The sequence below is a fragment of the Carcharodon carcharias genome, chromosome 5, assembly GCF_017639515.1.
Source record: "Carcharodon carcharias isolate sCarCar2 chromosome 5, sCarCar2.pri, whole genome shotgun sequence".
In the NCBI taxonomy this organism is placed as follows: Eukaryota; Metazoa; Chordata; class Chondrichthyes; order Lamniformes; family Lamnidae; genus Carcharodon; species Carcharodon carcharias.
Genome location: NC_054471.1, coordinates 45,590,428 through 45,613,290, shown reverse-complemented (window position 1 = coordinate 45,613,290; position 22,863 = coordinate 45,590,428). Strand labels below are relative to the sequence as shown.

Here is a 22,863-nt window from a genome sequence, read left to right as displayed (position 1 = left end):
CTAAACTTGAAAAATATTCTTGGATGGTGAAGTAGGAGTATAATTTGGATAGAGCTTTTTTAGCTGAATCCTGAGAGCATATTGCCAACCTGCCAGCGACTAATGTGGGTTTTGGATGAGGGGGGTGATGGTGCGCAATTTTTTATACAAAAATAACTTGGAACAGATTGCCTTTAAAAGCAAGGAACACTCAGTACAGACAAATGTGGTCTTTGCAAGTCTTTTAGTTTTAAAATGTTAAGCTCAAGACAATTTTTTTGGAAGTAAAAATGTGAATTGAAGAAACTGTATATATGTTTTTTTTTCCTCTTAGAGATATTTCCTGGTTGGGAGCAATCATGCAGAAACCAAATTTCGTGTTCTGAAAATAGACCGCACAGAACCGGAGGACCTGGTAGTTATTGATGACCGTGTAAGTGCCGCCTGAAGGAGCATGATTGATTTTGTTTTGTTATGCAGTGTTATTGAAACATTTTTCAGTAGGGTATAATTACAGGTACTTGTCTCAGACATGCAGAGAGCAAGGCACAAATAATTTAACTTTCCCATCACTGTAACATTATCTTAATTCTAGTGTATTGTGCCCACCACCACTGAGAATTTATTCATCATTTGGTCAACTCTGGACTTGCCATTTCTCTGAAGTCCTGACACAAAAACAGAAAATGTTGAAGACCCTCAGCAGGTCAAGTCAGCATCCATTCAGAACGGACAAGTTAGCATTTCAAGTGTAGACCTTAGTGCAGTGTTTTGCTTTTATGATTTAATTCACTCTTGGGAGGATGTACACCTGAGACATTAACTTAGCAATTATTTTGCCAAATGTTGACTTGTTTTGACCTCGAGGGAAACCAAAGCAAGCCCTAATAACTTAACACCATATATTATGCTAACACTTTGATTTTAATCCTGAAATTCTCAACAGGACACTCCCCCATTCTAATTTTTTCCATCCAGTATTCTTTGCAGGATTCCTTCACTTCTCCTAGGACCAAATCAAGGTGTGTCACAGCTCTTAGGAATTCACTGCTTTCTTGTGCAGTGACTCCACAAACACAAAATCCCTTGTGTTTCTGGTTTACAGCTTCTGGCAAATTCTTTGTTTCTCAAAGCTACTCCCATGTTCCAGCTAACTACTTCTATGTGAAATCACACAGATAAACCCAAAACAAAAGGGTACCTCATTGCAATTTAACCCCATGGCAGCATGGCACACTTGAGGTGTCCCAGATAGAGATTTCAACTAATTAACCTTAATTTCCAAACTTGCCCTTTGATCTGAAAATCATATGGATACTTTTAAGTCCTTCCATTGTTTACCAGGTTTCCAACCTTTCTTTGATTTGGAGCAATTACACAAATAATTTACATCTTTAATGGGGATAACTGCTATCATACCAAATTTACTGGATCTATTCTGAAGTTAAGGTATAACCACCCTTTTTATTGGCTACACTCTTCTAACCCACCCTTTTAGGTAAACCGGGACCTTTGGATTTGTAATTATCTTAGGGATATTCACTAATGTCCCGGACCAGGTACTTCCATTATCTTGCATTTAAAACTTCAATCCCCAAACTAAATGTTATACTGCTAAAACATATTAATTATTAAAATAGGCATTTTTGCAACGATGTGTTGTGTTTCTAACATCTGCCATCGTCTTTTATTATATCATGTCCTTCCTGTCAACCTCCCATTACTACCTTCCACAAACACCAACTTGCTCATATTTGATTTAAACATAATTTTAAGAAGCATCTTTAAAGGAACAGTTATCAAGTATAATATGATTACACCCTAAAATCTTAAGCACACAGAAGAAAAGGAATAATACTGAGCAATAAAACTGTTAAGGGGAATTAGCCTTTGAAAGCTGATACAGGTGTGGCAAGTCTAATGGTCTCATTCTGTGCCAAAGTCTATAGGAGCTAAATTCAATGTAGCCCATTTTCAGGTATTTTTCCTTTATTCACTCCTGGGATGTGCCTGTTGCCCATCCCAAATTGCTCTTTGAACGGTGATGGTGAGCTGCTTTTTTTGATGGCTGCACCCACCCATTGTAGGTACACTGAGGGCTGCTAATATAATGGACTATATGCTTCCAACACATGGCCAAGAATAATCCTAAATTGGTCCATGCCCTCATTGTCATAATTGGGTCATGCTGGTGGTGTCGGTCATGCCTCCAAAGGAACATTCGGTGTGGCTGATTGGAATTTGAACCCCCTGCCCCTGGTGGCCCTTGGATAAATCCTGGGGTGGGGGGAGTGAAGAATTTTGTGGGGTTGGGGAGTGGGTTGAAGGTGGATTGATGACTGCCTTCAGTAATTCTATCGAACCCGAAGGAGCACTCCTGATCCTTCTGGCTACAAGTCAAGATAAGTATGGAGAAAGAAAAGCAAACTCTTTTATTGGTGGCTGCTTTCAGCAATATCTTTTGAGGAACACAATTTAGTTAGCTTGTAGATTGAGAAATGCTAAACAGAGCACATGTGTGATGACCCATATACTTTGGGAAAAGCCTGCATTTACTTTGTGCGATACCCTCTTTAAAACCAAAGTGAACTGGGGAGTGTTCTGAAAGAGGATTAATTGGTGTCCTAACTATGACATGATTAGCTTCCAAGAAATGCCCATGTGATCTGCGATTGCCATTGGAATGAACAGCTAAGAGGCAATGGTTAAATAGAAAGCTAATTGCAGTGGTGTTGGGTTTCATCCTGCTTTTCTGTTGAGCAGTTCTGAACACAGAATTCACGTGAGAGGAAGTAAGACTCTCTCCAAATGGAACAGTTTTCTGTTTGGCAATTCGAAACAGATCCTTGTGTTGAAGCAAGTCTCTGAGAATAGAGCAGAGCTTGTGTTACTGTATTATATAGTTAGAAAAGGCAGGGAGCTGAAGATGGGAAGAGCATTAGATTGTAGATTGGACAAGACCTATTGCTGCTGTTTGTGTGTTGCCGGAGCCCACCAGACCATTTAAAGTGCTCAAAGAAGAGAGTCTCTGTGGATTCTGTGCCATCAGGACTCTCATGACCCGATTGACAGAGGGTTCATAGATGTGCACCTTGTAGGGTTTGGTTAGCAATGTCTGAGGACTTCAGATAGAATATGGCTGCTGGTGAATGCAATTAAGTGAGAGGTTCTAACTACTCTTTCCAACTTGGCCATTGCTGTGAGATTGCACATAGTACCACATTTGTGTAGGAAATAATTCAAGTGCTTATAACTACTTGAGGTGTATCTTTGAATTGATTATTTAAAGTGAAATTTACCTTTTTTATTTGAAATATCTTTTGCCTGTTAATGTTTGAATTATGTTGATTTTAGTTGGCTTGTTACAGTAAAAGAGTGAAATCTTGTCCATTGATTTTTCCTTCTGTTGACTATATGGGGATTCCTTTGTTTTAAAAGTTAGCGGTCTGGATGTATGCATAAATAGAGTGCATGCTTTTCTACTGCTAAAATTGTCATTGCTGATCCCAATTTGCGCCCATGAAATGGATGTATGATTTTGAATTTCTACCCTGATGATTCTAAAAATCATTTTTGTTTTGGTTTAGCATGTATACAATCAACAAGAAGTTCAGGAACTTTTGAGTCGCCTTGATATGGGCAATCGAACTAAAATGGGGCAGAAGGGATTATCTGGGCTTTCACGAGCTGTATCCGCTTTTGGCATTGTTGGTAAGAATGTGAAAAAAGCCATTTCTGTGGTGACCCTGTTTGAAAAAGTGTTTATCCCATTTTTTCAAGAGACAACATTATCGTGTAATAATAGCAAGACTGTTACCAGTAGACCTAGTGCTGCAGACTAATGTTTGCTGAATACCCTAATATTGGGTTTTTGCATAGTTTACCAGCCTCCTGCGTTTATGCCCTCTGACATTGCACTTGATATACAAACTGTTATATTAGAACCAGATTGCCATTGATTTCATAGCCATAAAACAGCAGCAAATTATTGTTGGATAAACCAGGGATCACCAGTCAAGCATGAACAAGTTCTACTAATTACAAAATTCAGAGCCTACAAATCATAATAGGTCATACAGATACTAGTGGCAAGAAGCAGAAGGGTAAATAATAAAATTCACCATAAAATTGTTAAACATATCTATAGGGTTCCTATTTGTTATGAGCTTGAATTGTCTCCTAGCACTTTTTTAATTTGGAGCATATTCTGAGAAACCTGAGGCTTGAGTTGGGATTCCACAAAACTACCACCCCATCAGCTAAACAAAGGCTCAACAAGATAGCAAATTGTATTCCAGAATACAGCAGTATAGCAATCTGAACTATGACTCTCAGAATGCAGCTTAAATTAGCCTCCTCAGAGTCAAATTAATATTACTGCACTTTGGAACTAACCGAACAGGAAGTTCAGCACAACAGCATTTTCTAGTTGCACTGACCATTTACAAAATGTCAGAGCTTGATTTTGTAGTACAATTATAGCCTATGTAATTGTGTCTTAAGTATTTGATGACAGACTGAACTTGTTCTCACACGGAACAATTTCTCCTTTAACTCCTCTCACTTCCTCCAAGTAAAAGGTGTGACTATGGGTACCCGCATGGGCCCAGCTATGCCTGTCTCTTTATGGGGTATGTGGAACGTTACTTTTTCCAGTCCTACTCCAGCCCCCTCCCACAATTCTTTTTCTCCTGTACATCGATGGTTACTTTGGTGCTGCTTCATGCTCTCGTCGGGACCTGCAAAAATTTATTAATTTGCTTCCAATCTTCACCCCTCCATCATTTTCACATGGTCCATCTCTAACACTTCCCTTCCTTGACCTCTCTGTCTCAATTTCTGGTGATAGACTGTCCACCAATATCCATTACAAGCCTACCGACTCCCACCCCTTCCCACCATACCTTCCCATGCAACTGCAGAAGAAGCAACACCTGCCCCTTCACTTCCTCTCTCCTCACCGTCCAAGGGCCCAAACACTCTTTCAAGTGAAGCAGCATTTCACTTGCATTTCCCTCAACTTGGTCTACTGCATTCATTGCTCCCAATGCAGTTTCCTCTACATTGGAGAGACCAAACACAGGCTGGGTGACCGCTTTGCAGAACACCTTCGGTCTGTCCGCAAGCATCACCCAGACCTCCCTGTCACTTGCCATTTTAACACTCCACCCTGCTCTCTTGCCCATATGTCTGTCCTTGGCTTGCTACATTGTTCCAGTGAAACTCAACGCAAACTGGAGGAACAGCACCTCATCTTCTGACTAGGCACTTTACAGCCTTCCGGACTGAATATTGAGTTCAATTTTAGATCTTGAACTCCCTCCTCTGTCCCCACTCCCTTTTCCGTTTCTTTCCCCCTCCCTTTTGATGTTCCCAATAATTTATATAGATTTTTCTTTTCCCACCTATTTCCATTATTTTTAAATGTATTCCATCCATCGTTTATTTCACCCCACCCCTACTATAGCTACCTTGCTTGTCCTGCTCTCCACTCTTAATTAGCACATTTTAGATAATATCACCACCTTCAACATCTCTTTGTTCTTTTGTCTGTGACATCTTTTGGTTATCTCCTCCTATCACTGCTTGCTTGTCCCAACAACGTCCAACGTCTCTCCACACACACACACACACACACACACACACACACACACACACACACACACACACACACACACACACACACACACACACACACACACACAACCAGCTTACATTTCACCCCTTTCCTATTTCTACATAGTTCTGTTGAAGGGTCATGAGGACTCGAAACATCAACTTTGCTCTTCTCCACCGATGCTGCCAGACCTGCTGAGTTTTTCCAGGTATTTGTTTTTGTTTTGGATTTCCAGCATCTACAGTTTTTTGTTTTTATTTAAGTTGTAGTGCTGTGCTTGGTACCTGGGTCTGCAGCAGTTCGAGGAGGCAACTCACCCCACCTTCTCTAGGGCAATAAGTGCTGGCCCACATCCCGCAAATGAAAAAAAGAGGCTATTCTTCATGAGTTTTTAGACGTGGTAGGCACCACATGTGTACTGTTTTTCTTTCCCTTACCTGATGCCTACATTATAACATCCTGGATAGTAGTTAACAGTCATGACATCGCATATGATTGGGAGTAAGCCATTCAGCCCTTGAGAATGTTCCCCTCTTCCCCCACTACAAACCCCCACTCACCATTCAGTCAGATCACAGTTGAGCTGATCTTTGAAATTCCATTTACATGCCTTTGGTACATAACCCTTGACAGATTTTTGTTATGCAACCTTGGACTTGAAAATTTCAATTGATCCAGCACTTGCAGTCTTTTGAGGGGGGTGGTAGCAGTGGGCGGTGGCAGAGGAGTTCCAGATTTTCGCTACCTTGTGTATAAATGTGCCCCTTGGTTTTGCTTAATTTTAAGATTGTGCCTTGTTATCCTGTATTTTTCTACCCAATCAAATAATTTTGTCACTTTAAATATCTATTAGTTGACTCCTCAACTTTCTAAACTCAAGAAAATACAAGCCACGTTTGTGTAATCAGTTTTCATAATTAACCCTTCAAGCCCTGGTTTAATTCTGGTCAGTCTGTACTGCACCTGTTCCAAGGCCAGTAATTCCTTCCTGAGTGTGGTGTCGAAAACTGGAGACAGTGCCCCAGAGTCTGTGCAGCTGAAGCATAACATCCTCCCCTTTTACACTTTGGCATTTATTTTAAAAAGGAATAATGTCCTATTAGAAGCTTTATACCTATCCACTAACTTTTAGTGATTTATGCAGATGGACACCAAATCTCTTAGTTCATTTACAGTTTCTTGTTTCTCATCATTAAGGAAATATTCTGCTCTGCCTTTCTTGGATCCTGGCATCAGTTTCCCACATTGAACTCTATTTGCTATAGTTTTTTTTCCCCATTCATTTAATTTGCATGTCCCTTTGTAACTCCCTTTGTACAACTTACTGTGTTTCCTAACTTAATATCATCTACAAACTTGGATAACATAACCCTCTGTTCCTTTATCCAAAACATTGATATAAGTGATGAAAATCTTAGGCCCCAGTGCAGAGCCTTGAGGGACTCTACTTGTCATATCCCACCAGTTAGTGTGTTCCCTTATTCCTACTCTCTTTCCTACTGCCCAACCAATTCCTAACCCATGCCATAAGTTTACTTTCCATTCTGTGCATTTATTTTTGTTTTTATTCCTCCACGCACCCCCTCCCCACCCTTCATTTCCAATCTCGGGGATAGTGGGGTAATTATTATATTTGAACCAATGTCCTAGCTGAAATCGGGTACCTTGGTACTGGTGAGATAGTGAATATGTGATCATCATCCTCTGTATTGCTCAATCCAGTGCCATGTTTTCCATCCACTGAGCTATCAAGACTATTATTTAGACTAAGATGCAGTAAATATGTCTATTACATTTTGATTGTTGTAATAATATAAAGCTCTATTTATGTTGAAGGCTAACGATTCATATTTTTCTCTCAGGGTTTGTCAGATTTTTAGAAGGGTACTATATTGTATTAATTACTAAAAGAAGAAAAGTTGCAGATATTGGTGGCCATTCAATTTATAAAATAGAAGACACCAACATTATCTCCATTCCAAATGACTCAGTTAGAATTGCCCATCCAGATGAAGCCAGGTAAGTGAGCACCAAACAATTTAAATAAGTCAGGGCAATTTTACAATTAACCTAAACACTAACTCTCACTAACTTAAAGCCTTGTATCTTAACGTCACCAAAAAGTCTTTAGCTCTTGATCACATGGCACCCTTCCATCTGTGAGAGTTGATGGGAATGCAACCTCAGAACTTCTGGTGAGGTTAGATGAGATCATCTGCTGTGCTACTTTTGATGGCTGAACAATCCACTTCTGGAAAGATGAAGTCTGCCACGTGTGAAGTTGTCTCTTGCTGCATGCGGGATGATCTCTGTCGATGCCTTGTTTTTGAGGCTGGCATCTGCTTTGGAGCTACTGAAGCCACATAATTGTGGTGCATTCCTGCACACAGCTGGTGTTGCCATTTGCATTGATTGTCAGCTGGAGTTTCCTACTTGTTGTGGTTGATGTTGAGGACTTTCATGTTCCTTTGACAGAATCATTCAGTCGGAGCTTTGGGAGCCCTGCTGGTCTCTTGGCATGGCTACCTCACACACAGCTGCATCCCCAAGGATACACTATCTTCCATGCTGTGCACAGGCACTGGCCAGTCCAAGTTGTCTTCACTTGATTAGCGCTAGCATGCTTGGCATGGTACGAGGGGGAGACGGTGACCTAGTGGTATTGTCACTCAACTGGTAATCCAGAAACCCAGGGTAATGCTGTGGAGACCAGGGTTTGAATCTCGCTATGGCAGATGGTTGAATTTGAATTCAGTAAATATCTGGAATTAAAAGTCTAATGATCATAAAACCATTAACAATTGTCGGAAAAGCCCATTTGGTTCACTAATGCCCTTTAGGGAAGGAAACCTGCCGCCCTTACCTGGTCTGGCCTACATGTGACTTGACTTCATCCTAAACTGCCTGCAGCAGATGCATCGGTCCATGAAAGTATCAGTGAGAGTGACCAATGTACAGCCCTTGTGGAGACAAAGTCCTATCTTCACATTGAGGATACCCTCCATCTTGCTGTGTGGCACTATCACCGTGCTAAATGGGGTAGACTTTGAACAGATCTAGTAACTCAAGACTGGGCAACTATGAGGTGCTGTGGGCCATCAGCAGCAGAATTGCACTGAACCACATTCTCTAACCTCATGGCCCAGCACTTTTCCCCCCACTCGACCATTATCACCAAGCCGGGAATCATCCCTGGTTCAATGAAGAGTGCAAAAGGGCATGCCAGGACCAGGCATACATAAAAATGAGATGTAAACCTGATGAAGTTCCAACACAGGACCACTTGTGTGCCAAATAGCATAAGCAGCAAGCGAAAGAGCCAACCAACGAATCAGATCTAAGCTCTGCAGTCCTGCCACATCCAGTTGTGAATGTTGGTGGACAATTAAACAGCTCACTGGAGGAGGAGGCTCCACAAATATCCCCATCCTCAATAATGAGGGAGCCCAACACATCAGTGCAAAAGATCAGACTGAAGCATTTGCAACAATCTTCAGCCAGAAGTGCCGAGTGGATGATCCATCTCATCATCCGGAGGCCCCCACAGATGCCAATCTTCAGCCAATTTGATTCATTCCATGTGATATCAAGAAATGGCTGAAGGTACTCATTACTGCAAAGATTATGGTGCCGTGACAATATTCTGGCAACAGTACTGAAGATGTGCTCCAGAACTTGCCGCACCCCTAGTCAAGCTGTTCTAGTACAGCTACAACACTGGCATCGACCCAGCAATGTGGAAAATTGCCCAGGTATGTCCTGTACCAAAAAAAACAGGACATATCTAACCTGGCCAATTAACACCTCATCAGTCTCTCAATCATCAGTAAAGTGATGGAAGGGGACATCAACAGTGCTATCAAGCAATACTTGCTTAGCACTCACTGACACTCAGTTTGGGTTCCGCCAGGACCACTCAGCTTCTGATCTCATTACAGCCTTGGTTCAAACATGGACAAAAGATCTGAACTCCCCAGGTGAAGTGAGAGTGACTGCCCTTGACATCAAGGCAGCATTTGACTGAGTGTGGCATCAAGGAGCCCCAGCAAAACTGGAGTCAATGAGAATCAGGAGGAAAACTCTCCGCTGGCTGGAGCCATACTTAATACAAAGGAAGATGGTTGTGGTTGTTGAAGGTCAGTGATCTCAGCTCCAGGACATCACTGCAGGGGTTCCTCCAGTGGGTCCTGGGCCCAAACATCAGCTGCGTCATCAATGACCTTCCTTCCATCATAAGGTCAGAAGTGGGAACTTTCGCTGGTAATTATACAATGTTCAACACCATTCACAACTCCTCAGATACGGAAGCAGTCCATGTCCAAATGCAGCAAGACCTGGACAATTTCCAGGCTTGGGCTGACAAGTGGCAAGTAACATCGAAGCCACACAAGTGCCAGACAATTATCTCCCAACAAGAGAGAATCTAATCATCGCTCCATGCGTTCGATGGCATTACCATCACTGAATCCCCCACTCTCAACATACTGGGGATTATCATTGACCAGAAACAGCAGGCAGATGGGAATGCCACCACCTGGAAGTTCCCCTCCACGCCACTCTCCACTCTGACTTGGAAATACATCGCTATTCCTTCACTGCCACTGGGTCAAAATCCTGAACTCCCTAACAGCACTGAGTGTACCTACACCACATGACTCCAGTGGTTCAAGAAGGCAGCTCACCACCACCACCTCGGGCAATTACAGATGGGCAATAAATGCTGGCCTAGCCAGCGAAGCCCACATCCTGTAAAATGAAACTTTAAAAAAAGAATGGATTGCCACGTTGTTGGCTTTGTCTTTCCACGTGATGCCAGGGATGCATTATAGGCATTGGGGATAGAAGTTATTGAACCATTTTTCTTGGTAGATGCATGTGCAGAGAACATGGGCCTTATCTATAAGCTTTTTGGTCCATGTTTCTCCATGCCCATTTTGTTAGGTGGCCAAATTTGTTGGCTTCCTTTACAATGCATGTGCTGAGCTCTTCATCAAGAGACATGTTTTCTGTCACCATAGATCCAAGACAGCAGAATTTGCTGACTACTCCCAGTGGTGTGTTGCACCTGAACACAGGTGGAGACACAATACCCTGTCCCATAACTATGGTTTTCTTGACACTAATGTTGAGCGAGAATGTGACACAGGCATGGGACAGATGATCCATGAGCCTTTGGAGCTAGTCTTCTGCCTGGGGCACTAGTGCAGTATCATCATTATGGAGGTTCTCTGATCAGGGCATGCCACAATTTTGTCTTGGCTTTGAGTATTGATAAATTGAGGAGTTTCTCATCTGTGTGTGGTGAACGACCCCTTCTGTGTCAGCAGGGAAATAAGTCAGGAGGCAGAGAAAAAGATACAAAATAGAGTAGGGACTAAGGACGCAGCTTTGTTTCATCCCATTCTTGATAATAAAAATCAGAGATGGAGCCATGAAACTGAATGGTGTCGTGCATGTAATCAAAGAAAGCACATATGTGACTGACAAGCTTAGGAGTTCGAGTATTTGGTAGAGGCCTGTCCTTGTGGTGTCAGATGCTTTTATGAGATCCACAAAAGCAAGGTAGTTTGTGTTTACACTCTCTGTACTTCTCTTGAAGCTGACGCAGGGAAATCGTATGTGCCATGGATCCGCCTGTCCTGGAGCCACAGTGTCCCCCCCCCAGGCTTATTCTGTTGGCTAGTCACTGGAACCTCATTAGAATAATTCTGGCAAAGGCCTTCCCAGTAACGCTGAGGAATGAGATGCCCCTGGGAGTTGTGGCATTCCCCTTGATCGCCTACGTTCTTGTATAATGTAACGAAGTTTGCATCATGCATATACTGTGGGACAGAGACTTCTCTTTGACAGAGGAAGAGGGTCGGGCAGCAGGTGGGGCTTTCCCTATTTGATTAGCTCAGCTGCTATGCCATCCTTTCCAGGTGCTTTCCTTGCTGCTAGGGAGTCCATGGCCTTTTCAGGTTCAAATAATGAGGATTCTGCATCTAGTTCTCACATGACCAGTAGGTGGAGAAGATCATCAAGCACAGGCAAAGAGGTACCCTTCTCATGTGAGTATAGCTCGGAGTAGTGGTCTATCCAGCAGGTCATTTGTTTGTTCCTGTCGGTGAGGATTTCGGAGGAGCAACTTTGGCAATGGTATGACCAAATGTTCTTTTGATGCCTTCATACATAGCACATAGATTGCTATTGTCACTAGCAGTTTGTATTTCTTCACAAAGACTGATCCGATACTTGATGGCACAGTAACTTTTTTATCTTCTACACATTTGGTTAGCATGAGATTGTCACATGCTTTAGGGTTAGGAGACAGTTAAGCCAACTGAGCTATGCTGTTCACTTCAATAACCGGAGTCATTTCTGCAACTTGGGTCTCAAACCAATCTTTGTTCCTTACTCTTTCTTTGCTGGCTTGCTTCACCAGCATTATCTGGCGAGCCATCAGATGGAAGGGGCTGCTTTTAAGAGGTTCTGATAACTTCTCATGTTTAGGATGTTGGCTTTGCTGGCTATGCCAGCATTTATTGCCCATCCCTTGTTGCCCTTCCGAAGGTGGTGGTGAGCTGCCTACTTGAACCGCTGCAGTCCATGTAGTGTAGGTAGACCCACAGTGCTGTTAGGAAGGGAGTTCCACAATTTTGACTCAGCAACTGAAAGAACAGCGATATATTTCCAAGCCAGGATGGTGAGTGACTTGGAGGGGAACCTCCAGGCGGTGGTGCTCCCATCAATCTGCTGCCCTTGTCCTTCTAGGTGGTAGTGGTTGTGGGTTTGGAAGGTGCTGCCTAAGGAGCCTTGGTAAATTTCTGCAGTGCATCTTTTAGATGGTACACGCTGCTGCTACTGTGCGTCGGCGGTGGAGGAAGTGAATGTTTGTGGATGTGGTGCCAATCAAGCGGACTGCTTTGTTCTGGATGGTGTCAAGCTTTTTCAGTGTTGTGGGAGCTGCACTGATCCAAGCAAGTGGGGAGTATTCCATCACACTCCTGACTTGTGCCTTGTAGATGGTGGACAGGCTTTGGGGAGTCAGGAGGTGAGTTACTCGTCGCATGATTCCTAGCTTCTGACCTTCTCTTGTAGCCACAGTATTTATATGGCTAATCCAGTTCATTTTCTGGTCAATGGTGACCACCAGCATGTTGATAGTGGGGGATTCAGTGATGGTAATGCCATTGAATGTTATGAGGTTAGATTCTCTCTTGTTGGAGATGGTTATACACTGACACTTGTGTGGCGTGAATGTTGCTTGCCACTTGTTAGCCCATGCCTGGATATTGTCCGGGTCTTTCTGCAATTATACATGGACTGCTTCGATATCTGAGTCACTGCCGATGGTGCTGAACATTGTGCAATCTCAGCGAACATCCCCACTTCTGACCTTATGATGGAAGGAAGGTCATTGATGAAGCAGCAGCTAAAGGTGGTTGGGCCGCAGATACTACCCTGTAGAACTCCTGCAGTGATGTCCTGGAACTGAGATGACTGACCTCCAACAACCACAGCCATCTTCCTTGGTTCTAGGTATGACTCCAACCAACTTGGAGTTTTTCCCCTGATTCTCATTGACTCCAGTTTTGCTCGGGCTCCTTGATGCTGCTCTCGGTCAAATGCTGCCTTGATGTCAAGAGCAGACACTCTCACCTCACCTTGGGAGTTCAGCTGTTTTGTCCATGTTTGAACCAAGGCTGTTACGAGGTCAGGAGCTGAGTGGACCTGGTGGAACCCAAACTGGGCGTCAGTGAGCAGGTTATTGCTAAGCAAGTGCTGCTTGATAGCACTGTTGATGACCGCTTCTATTACTTTACTGATGATCGAGAGTAGACTGATGGGGCTGTAATTGGCCAGGCAAGTACTGGAGCACAAGTCTTCTGTACTATTGCTGGCATGTTGTCAGGGCCCATAGCCTTTGCAGTATCCAGTACCTTCAGCCATTTCTTGATATCATGTGGAGTGAATTGAATTGGCTGCAGACTGTCATCTGTGATGCTGGGGACCTTCAGAGGACGCCAAGATGCACAATCAATTAATTTACCTTGTTACGAATGCTAAGCGCGTTCAGATACAGAGTTTTTAGTTTTGTCGTCTTGTTATCTTTGTAACACCTAGTCTTGACTATTACTGTATTCTTAGGTTTTATCTCTCTGTCCCTTCTTGCTATTCCATGACTCTCATTTCCCATATTACTTTTCTGGTCTCCTGCTTTGAATCTACCCCTTGATTTGCTATATCTACCCAAGCTTGATCCCTCACCACCTTGTTTAGTTTAAAGCCCTTTCTACTTCCCTTGTTATGCGATTCGCAGGAACACATGTCCCAGGTGCAGACCGTCTCAACGGTACAACCCCCACTTTCCCCAGTACTGATGCCAGTGCCCCATGAGCTGGAACCCATTTCTCCCACACCAGTCTTTGAGCCATGCATTCATCTCTCTAATCTTATTTGCCCTATGTCAATTTGCACATGGCTCAGGTAATAATCCAGAGCTTATTACCTTTGAGGTTTTGCTTCTTAATTTGGCACCTAACTTTTCATACTGACTATGCAGAACCTCTTTCCTTGTCCTGCCAATGTTGTTGGTACTTACATGGACCATGATAACTGGATCCTCCCCATCCCACTGCAAGTTCCCCTACATCCCTGAGCAGATATCCCAAACCCTGGCACTGGGCAGGCAGCACAGCCTTCTGGACTCACTCTTGCTGCGGAGAGCAATGTCAATCCCCCTCAGTATACTGTTCCTTACTACCACTGCATTCCTGTTTGCTCCCCCATGGCGCCATAGCCAGCCTGCTCATCCATTTTGCAGACCTCACTTTCGTCACACAGCCTGTGAGCACTTTAAACCTGTTTGACAATTTCAAATCCTGAGGCTCCTCCGCTACCTTCTACACAGTCCCATTACCTGCCGCGTTGATGGTCGCATCTTTCTGACCCTCACTGCTGACCAAAACAGATGGCCCTATAATAAAAGGCGTCTTCTGGAACAGTTTCCAGGTATTTCTCCCCCTCCCTTATCTTGTGGAGCATTTGCAGTTTGGCTTCCAGATCAGTAACCCTGATCCAGAATTCCCCTAGCTGCTTACACTTTCTGTCGACGTGTTTGTTGTGAACCTCCTTAGTGTACAAAATAACCCACATTCCACAGCTGCAACGTAACACCTCTCCTGTATATATAATTTACTTTCTACTTAATTTGATTACTCAATTAATTCCAATGTATGCAACACCTCTTCTCCTGTACACCGAATTCCCACGCGAAACTAATTCGCTACTCGCTCAGCCTCCACCTCACTCCAACAAAGTTGCCTGTCTCTTCGTGCGTCCTTTGCTGACCATCAGGTTTGAAAAGCCTATCTGTTTTACAGACCCTCTGAGTGACTAGCTAGTTTAGCTTCTTGCTACAGTAATTAATTTGCCTGACATTACTTTTATCCTCTATAGTGAAAACCAATGCACAATACCTGTTCAGTTCACCTGCCATCTCCTCCTTTTCCGTTATTAATTCCCCGACTCCCTTTCAATCGGAGCAATGCTCACTTTCTTTTTTAAATATCGATAGAAACTTGTACTAACCGTCTTTCTATTTCTAACTAGCTTTGTCGTTCCCTAATTTCTCCCCCTTACTAATTTTTTAGTCATTCTTTACTGTTCCTTTATATTCTGTCCAATCTTCTGATCTGCTGTCCATCCTTATGCAATTATATGCTTTTTCTTTAAATTTGATACTAGCTTTAACTTTTTAGTTGACCACGGATGGTGGGTCTTCCCCTTGGAATTTTCCTTTCTCAAAATGTCTTGATTCTGTATATTCTGAAATATCCCCTTAAATGTCTGCCACTGCATCTCTATTGACGTATCCCTTAACCTAATTTGGCAGTTCACTTTAGCTAGCTCTGTTTTCATGCCCTCATAATTGCCCTCATTTAAGTTTAAAATACTAATCTTGGACCCATTCTTCTCTCCCTCAAAGTGAATGTAAAATTCAATCATATTCTGATCGCTGAGGTCTTTAATTAATCCTATCTATTAGCACCGTACAAGGTCTAGTATAACTTGCTCCCTGGCTGGTACCAGAATGTGCTGTTCTAATAAACCATCCTGAAGACACTGTATAAGTTCCTCATCTAGGCTACTCTTGCCCACCTGATTCTTCTAGTCTATCTGTAGATTAGAATCCCCCATGATGTATTGCTGTACCTTTCTGAGAAGCTTCCAAAAGTGACTTCTTGCCTTTATCATTTCTCATCTGTAATGTTAACAAAACAAGCTGCTGCCCACTACATGGGCATTTTTGCAGCTCACTTTTTCTCTCCATACTTCGTTCCTCAAACATGCTCCTTGTCTGCTATTTTTGCTCTCCATACATTATCTCCACTGTTCACTTTCAATTCCATACTAAGTCAGGCTCTACTTTGATTTCCATCCCTGCCAACTTCCATTTGACACTCTGCATCCCCCATGGATTGAATTTAAAATCCTCATCCTCTTTTTTGCAAATTTTTTCATTGTCTTTTTCTCCGAATCTCTTTGCAGTCTCCTTCAGCCCCTGCTTGAGAGCATATGCCCTCTATTTTTCTGATTCTGTGGTACCCACTGTAACATTTTATTACTGAGGTTGTCTGAAGTAAGTTGCATAGCTGCTTGTAAAGATAAATGCAGATGAAGGAGGTGTAGTATGCTATACCATCTGGCTTTCCAATGTAATGTCACTCTCTCAAAAAGTCAGCATTTTGTCAGACAGGAGCTGCCCCCTTCGGAAATGTGATTTTTTGTCACTTACCGAGTATTTTTATTTTAAGTGAACATTTTTCCTTGTTTTGTTCCATTGAAGTTTGTAATACTCCAGAAAACCAGATAGTGTAGAAAAGAACTGGAGCCAATCTTTATACACTTTTTAAATCATTTATTTACAGAGATACAGATTTCAAACCTGCACCTTCTAACCCAGCAACCACAATTTCAGTCTGTTCCTACTTGTTGGAGCACAAGTTAATGCCCAACATCAGCATACAATTAACTACAATGAGTATAAAGTTAACAACTTACAGCTCAGGATGCTGTTTGACACATTTTGGCTGGCCAGCACTGTGTTAGGTAATGGAAAGCAGATCCATTCTCTTCTCCCTGTAAATCTTGTATTCACCCTTTTATTCCCTGTTCCAAATATTATTCCTAATAATTCGTTACATTACATTGCCAACTACTGATTGTGAGACTAAGTTACTTTTATTTGTTCTATTGTCTTTCTTGGAAGCAAGCGCACACGTATCTGGACATTTATTGTTGCTGATTCTTATAAAGTATTGAAGACATTGATGTAATTCAAAGAGAAATCACTTCAGCTAATCTGTTAGGAATATTCTGTCTCTTTTTCATTGCTCTGAATGTTTCAAGTATATACCACTAAAATGAAACATTAAGTAATTATTTTTCCAGGTATGTGAGAATTTTCCAGAGTGTGGATCTTTCCAGCAATTTTTATTTTAGGTAAGGCGTTGCTTTTATTTGTGATTTACATGTCTAATATAATATTACCAGTTTTTGCTCTGGCAAAGGAATAAGATTAGGTTACTAATGAAGAGTGACAAGGAAAGTAGCTCATAGTAAATGCATAGATAATGCTCATAGTTCCTCTCTTTCTATTTAATGTCTTTCCTGGCCCAGTACACAATTGGTTTTCCTGTTGGCCCCTTCTTTTATTCCTCCTGCTGTTGCTAGTGATTTTTTAAATAGTATTTTGCCTTGTCAATGCTGCTGTTTTTAGTGTGAGGAATTAAATGATTTGTTGTATTATAATGTTAGAGTTCAAATATTATCCAATATATGATTGGTGCATAATGATCAATGACTCTGGTGATTACATATTAAGCTTGAAATGGATGTGTGCTGGTTATGCCTTAACCTTCCAGTTTCTAATGGCTGGAACTCAATCCAGTGACTGGAGAAGATGTAAAATGATGGAATGTTGTTACAGGAGTTAGATAATTTAGCTGGTAGCCTTTTGAGACTAGCCTAGTTCTACAAGAGTGTAAAGCTGGTACCTGAAAGATTTGACACCTTAGGAATAGTTCTTTTGTAAAATTCATGACCTTCGTACTGGACGAATGTGCAGGGCATCCTCGCCCAACAATGGATCGGCTTCCATGCTGGCTGGCCCAGGATGGTTGGTTGCTTACTCGTCATTTGTGCATCATCTTTACTATCTTCTACATGGTTATGATGTCCTCTCTCCCAATTCTTTCCAGATGTAAAGGGAAGGTCATGTTTGACAAATTTGATCGAATTTTTTGAGGGGGTATCCAGGAGTGTTGATGAGAGTAATGCATTTGATGTGGCCTACGTGGACTTTAGCAAGGCTTTTGATAAGGCCCCTCATGGGAGACTGGTCAAGAAAGTTAAGAGGCCTTGGGATCCAAGGCATAGTGGCACATTGGATCCAAAATTGGCTGAGAGGCAGGAAGCAGAGGGTGATGGTAGAGGGATGTTTCTGTGACTAGAAGTCTGTTTCCAGTGGGGTTCCGCAGGGCTCGGTGTTGGGGCCTTTGCTGTTTGTGTTGTACATGAATGATTTGGACTTAAATGTAGGATGTATGATCAGGAAATTTGCGGATGACACAAAAGTTGGTAGGGTGGTAAATAGTGAGGAGGAAAGCTGTAAACTGCAGGAAGTTTTCAATGGACTGGTCAGGTGGGCAAAGCAGTGGCAAATGGAATTCAACCCGGAGAAGTGTGAGGTAATGCATTTGGGGAGGGCTAACAAGACAAGGGATTACACTGAATGGTAGGACCCTGGAAAGTACTGAAGATCAGATGGACCTTGGTGTGCATATCCACAGATCCCTGAAGGTAGCAGGGCAGATAGGTAAGGTGGTTAAGAAGTCATATGGGATACTTGCCTTTATTAACCAGGGCATGGAATGGAAGAGCAAGGAGGTTATGCTGGAACTGTATAAAATGCTGGTTAGGCCACAACTGGAGTACTGTGTGTAGTCTTGGTCACCACATTATAGGAAGGAGATGATTGCACTGGAAAAGTTGCAGAGGAGATTTACCAGGATGCTACCTGGGCTGGAGGGTCTGAGCTATGAGGAAAGATTGGATAGGCTGGGGTTGTTTTCCTTGCAGCAGTGAAGGTTGCGAGGGGTCCTGATAGAGGGGTATAAGATTGAGGGGCATAGATAGGGTAGATAGGAAGGCACTTTTTCCATTAGTAGAGAAGTCAATAACCAGGGGGCATAGATTTAAGGTGAGAGGTAGAAGGCTAAGAGGTGAATTAAGGAGAAATGTTTTCACCGAGGGTGGTGGGAGTCTGGAATTCGCTGCCTGAAAGGGTGTTGAGTCAGAAGCCTTCGTAACATTTAAGAAGAATTTAGATATTCATTTGTATTGCCATAGCCTCCAGGGCTATGGGCCAAGTGCTGGAAAATATTAGTGTAGACAGATCTTTGTTGACACGATGGGCCGAATGGTTACTTTCTGTGCTGTAGACATGAGTAAGTCTGTGCTTTGTGAAGTAATTAATTTGAAACTAGTGTTGGTGCTAATCCCAAATTGTTACTATTGCTCTGCCTTTTTTAAGCTTCTTTAAGTTCTAAAATTGAGCAAGGGATAAACTTTAACTTTTTGTCTTTTTTCTGCACCCCCCCCCCCCCCCCCCCCCCACCCCACCCCGCCCCGCCCTCTGCCAATCCCGGCAATTCATTTAATGAGGTAGAGTATCAGAGAGACCAGTACCTCATTAGAAATAAATAAGATCCAAGAAGTACTGAATACTTTAATACTAACTACCCCTCATGGAATTGACCTCCCCTTTATACTGTTAGACCAGGATGTTTCAGATACGGGAGGACACTGCAATGAAGAAGAAAATTTTAGCTACCTGTTTTACAGGATTGTCTTCGTTGCTTGAATGCAAATATTGATTCTGTCCTTTGTGAGACCATATAAGATCAGGTATATTTACAAAAGTAAATTACCTAGCCTAATGAACAAGTTTTATCCTGAATAATGGCAGGGTCACATGTCCATGTTCTAACATTTAAAATTGCTTGAAGAAACTGCCTGTATTCCCTCCGTTGGCCATATGGACTTGTTTCTTGTGAAATGTATGATATGCTTCCATCTGGGGAGATGGAAGCAGAGTGGTAATGTCACTGGACAAGTAACCCAGAGGCCCAGGCTAGTGCTTTGGGGACACGGGTTCAAATCCCAAAATGTCAGCTGGTGGAATTTAATTTTCAATTAATAAATCAGGAATGTAAAGCTAGACTCATTAATGGTGACCATGACAATTATGATTTGTTGTAAAAGTCCATCCGGTTAGTAATATACTTTAGGGAAGGAAATCTGCCATCCTTACATGGTCTAATCTACTTGTGACCTAAATCCAATGCAATGTGGTTGACTCATAAATGGCCTAGCAAGCCATTTAGTTAAAGGGCAGTTAGGGATGGACAACAGATGCTGGCCCTGTCAGATGACACCTACATCTCATGAAAGAACAAAGAAAAACATTTGAAAATTAAAGAAAATGGGTGGCTTTTAGTTTTTAACAAAAACAGCAGCCATTCTTTTCGTATGCTACATATGTACTATTATCTGTGAAGAGAAGCTATGTTGCCTTATTTCTTTTCTATAGTTACAGCTATGATCTGACTCATTCCCTTCAGTTCAATCTAACACTGTTGAAAATGCCCAGTGAAGGATTGAAAAGTGAAATCTTTGGACATGGTTGGCAGGAGAGCTTTGATATCTTTGAGGATGAAGGTGTCAGTACACAGCCTGGAAGTGGTAAGTATTAAACATGTTAGATGCAGGTGTTTGTTCAAGAATGGTGTAAGTTGGCCAATAGAAATAAATGCATGGTTGTCTGCCCCTTTTCTCCTATGGTTACTATGTGGTTGCCCTTTCTCATAATGTGGAGTGGGTCAATAGAATATAAATTAGAATAATTATACGCCAGATTTAATTCCATGTTCACGTTCAGAACAGATGAAATATGTTCACAATGATGCACAGAGCTCCTACCAGACCTATTTACAGCAAGTGGAACAATTTTAATTTAAAATTGTTTTTAATAAATGTTAATATATTATATATTGGAGCCACATGTAGGCCAGGTAAGGGTAGCAGATTTCCTTCTCCTAAAGGACATTAGTGAACTAGATGGGTTTTTACAACAATTGGCAATGGTTTTGTGATCATCATGTGATTCCAGTATATAATTGTTTTACACAGGTGCCAGGCTTAATGTTTTGCTCTAAGATTTGAGTTGCAAAATGCTATGATCTCACAGGGGAGGCAGTGGCATCGTGATATTGTTACTGGACTAGTATTCCAGAGACCCAGGGCAATGCTTTAGAGACCCAGGTTCAAATTCCACCATGGCAGATGGTGGATTTTGAATCCAATAAGAATCTGGAATGAAAAATCTAATCATGATCATGAAACCATTGCCAATTGTTGTAAAAACCCATCTGGTTCATTAATCTCCTATTTAGGAGAAGGAAATCTGCCGTCCTTGCCTGGCCCACTTGTGACTCCAGACCCATAGCAATATGGTTGACTCTTAAAATGCCCTCTGAACAAGGGCAGTTAGGGATGGGTAATAAATGCTGGCCTAGCAGGCAATACCCATATCCCATGAATGAATAATAAAAAATTTTAAAAATCTGATGCTTCATATTGACAGTGATTTCATTGTTTGAGTCAGGACTTAAGAACCCTAAGTAGAAGCTAGATGGTTTTGAGAGATGAACACTCGCTTTGCTGTTGCATCTCCAAGTAAACCTTACAGAGCAATGTAGGCACAGAGCTGGAAACAAATCATTTGCCTGCTGTTTGTAAATATTATGTCAGAAAGGCATTCAGCTTGAGTTTCTTTTTCTTACACCCACCCCCTCCTCTTCCTCCTCGCCCCCAACCACTCAAGTCTACTAGGACTTCCTATCCTTCATAATTTCATCCTTAGCTATTTTAACTGCATTCATGGAATATTTGTATTATTTTTTTTCCCCCCTATATATGCGCTGTACTTTTCACTTGCCTAGTTAAACCTCAATTCGATTAATCTGTCACTGTCCAAGCCAATGAACCCTGCTCAAGTACTGCCATAAATAACTGAATACATTCAACTTGTTGCTGTTTGTGGTACTTTTTATGAAAAATGGATGTTATGTTCACCCTCAAAACCATAATTGTACAATATAATTTTTACTATGTTATATACCATGGGCAGTTTCTGATAGACTGAGATGCTGTGCAAGTTTGTTTTCCTAGCAGCTGTAATGGAAATTGCTAAAGTTGAGGCTGTAACTGTATTGGATTTTTTTTTACAACTTAAAAAGAAATAAATTCACTAGCTGCTTGAAAGAAAATGATACCACTTTTGGGACCAGTCTTGAAAATTCTGTACCACTCCACCTGCTACTGAGCTATGTTCTCCAAGAAGTGAGAACACACACAACATCAGAACCATTGTTCAGATGCCAGATTGTCCGTAAGCAAAACCACAGATGATCAGCTGATAACCATATTATACATTTAAAATAGTATATGTTATTATTCATTTCTATGTTCAAATGTTTAAGTTAACATAATATTTATCATTTTCAGCTCCTGGTTACTATGGCATTCTGAATGAGCCCTATCTCAAATATGCTTGGAACGGTTACATCTTAGAAAAAGTCAAAGCTACTGTCCACCATAACTGGTTGTTGTATATTATTCATGGATTCTGTGGTCAATCGAGTATCCTTTTTCTAATGATTCTGTTGTTACATAATAAAATGTATTTCAAAATGTAAAATGTTCTGTTCTGTTGGAACCTAATTAACAAAAGCTTCATAGCCAGACCTCCCTGTATTTATAGTCATGTATTTTGTTCTGGTGTGCATTGAAAAAGTCCTTGGTTGGCCTATGGAGTATACATAGAACCAGAAAAGCTGTTGAGGAGAGGGAGGCACTTCAACACAGTTAGCTTAACTTCAGTAGGCAAAAGAATACTTTATGGGATGTCACCTAATTTTGTTTACTATCCAAAGGCATTAAATAGTAAGAAACATTACTAATAACTAATGGGTTATAGAACAGTACAAGTATTAGATTGTTAAGCAAATCAGAAGGTGACTGATCCATTCGGATCTAATTGGAAGAGAATTTGACAGAAGAAAGTTGCACTCCATGTAATCGAAGTGAAATTAAGAATCCTACCTGAGTATTCATTTTGCAACAAAAAACAGAATATTGTGTGTAATTGACTTTGTAAG

At 41.7% G+C, this 22,863-nt stretch overlaps 1 protein-coding gene across 9 annotated transcripts in view; it reads left to right on the top strand.

Annotated features, from left to right (window-relative positions):
• Positions 1-22,863, top strand: part of fig4a (FIG4 phosphoinositide 5-phosphatase a) — a 106,201-nt gene that overhangs the window by 8,769 nt on the left and 74,569 nt on the right. For 8 of the 9 annotated variants that reach the window (XM_041187851.1, XM_041187847.1, XM_041187853.1 and 5 more), the window contains 6 exons: positions 314-412; positions 3,567-3,690; positions 7,459-7,615; positions 17,033-17,083; positions 20,235-20,386; positions 22,211-22,345. In XM_041187851.1, coding sequence (XP_041043785.1) covers positions 314-412; positions 3,567-3,690; positions 7,459-7,615; positions 17,033-17,083; positions 20,235-20,386; positions 22,211-22,345 — 718 coding nt within the window. Of the gene's footprint in view, positions 1-313; positions 413-3,566; positions 3,691-7,458; positions 7,616-17,032; positions 17,084-20,234; positions 20,387-22,210; positions 22,346-22,863 lie in introns of those variants that run through there. The other variant, XM_041187855.1, reaches the window with a different exon arrangement.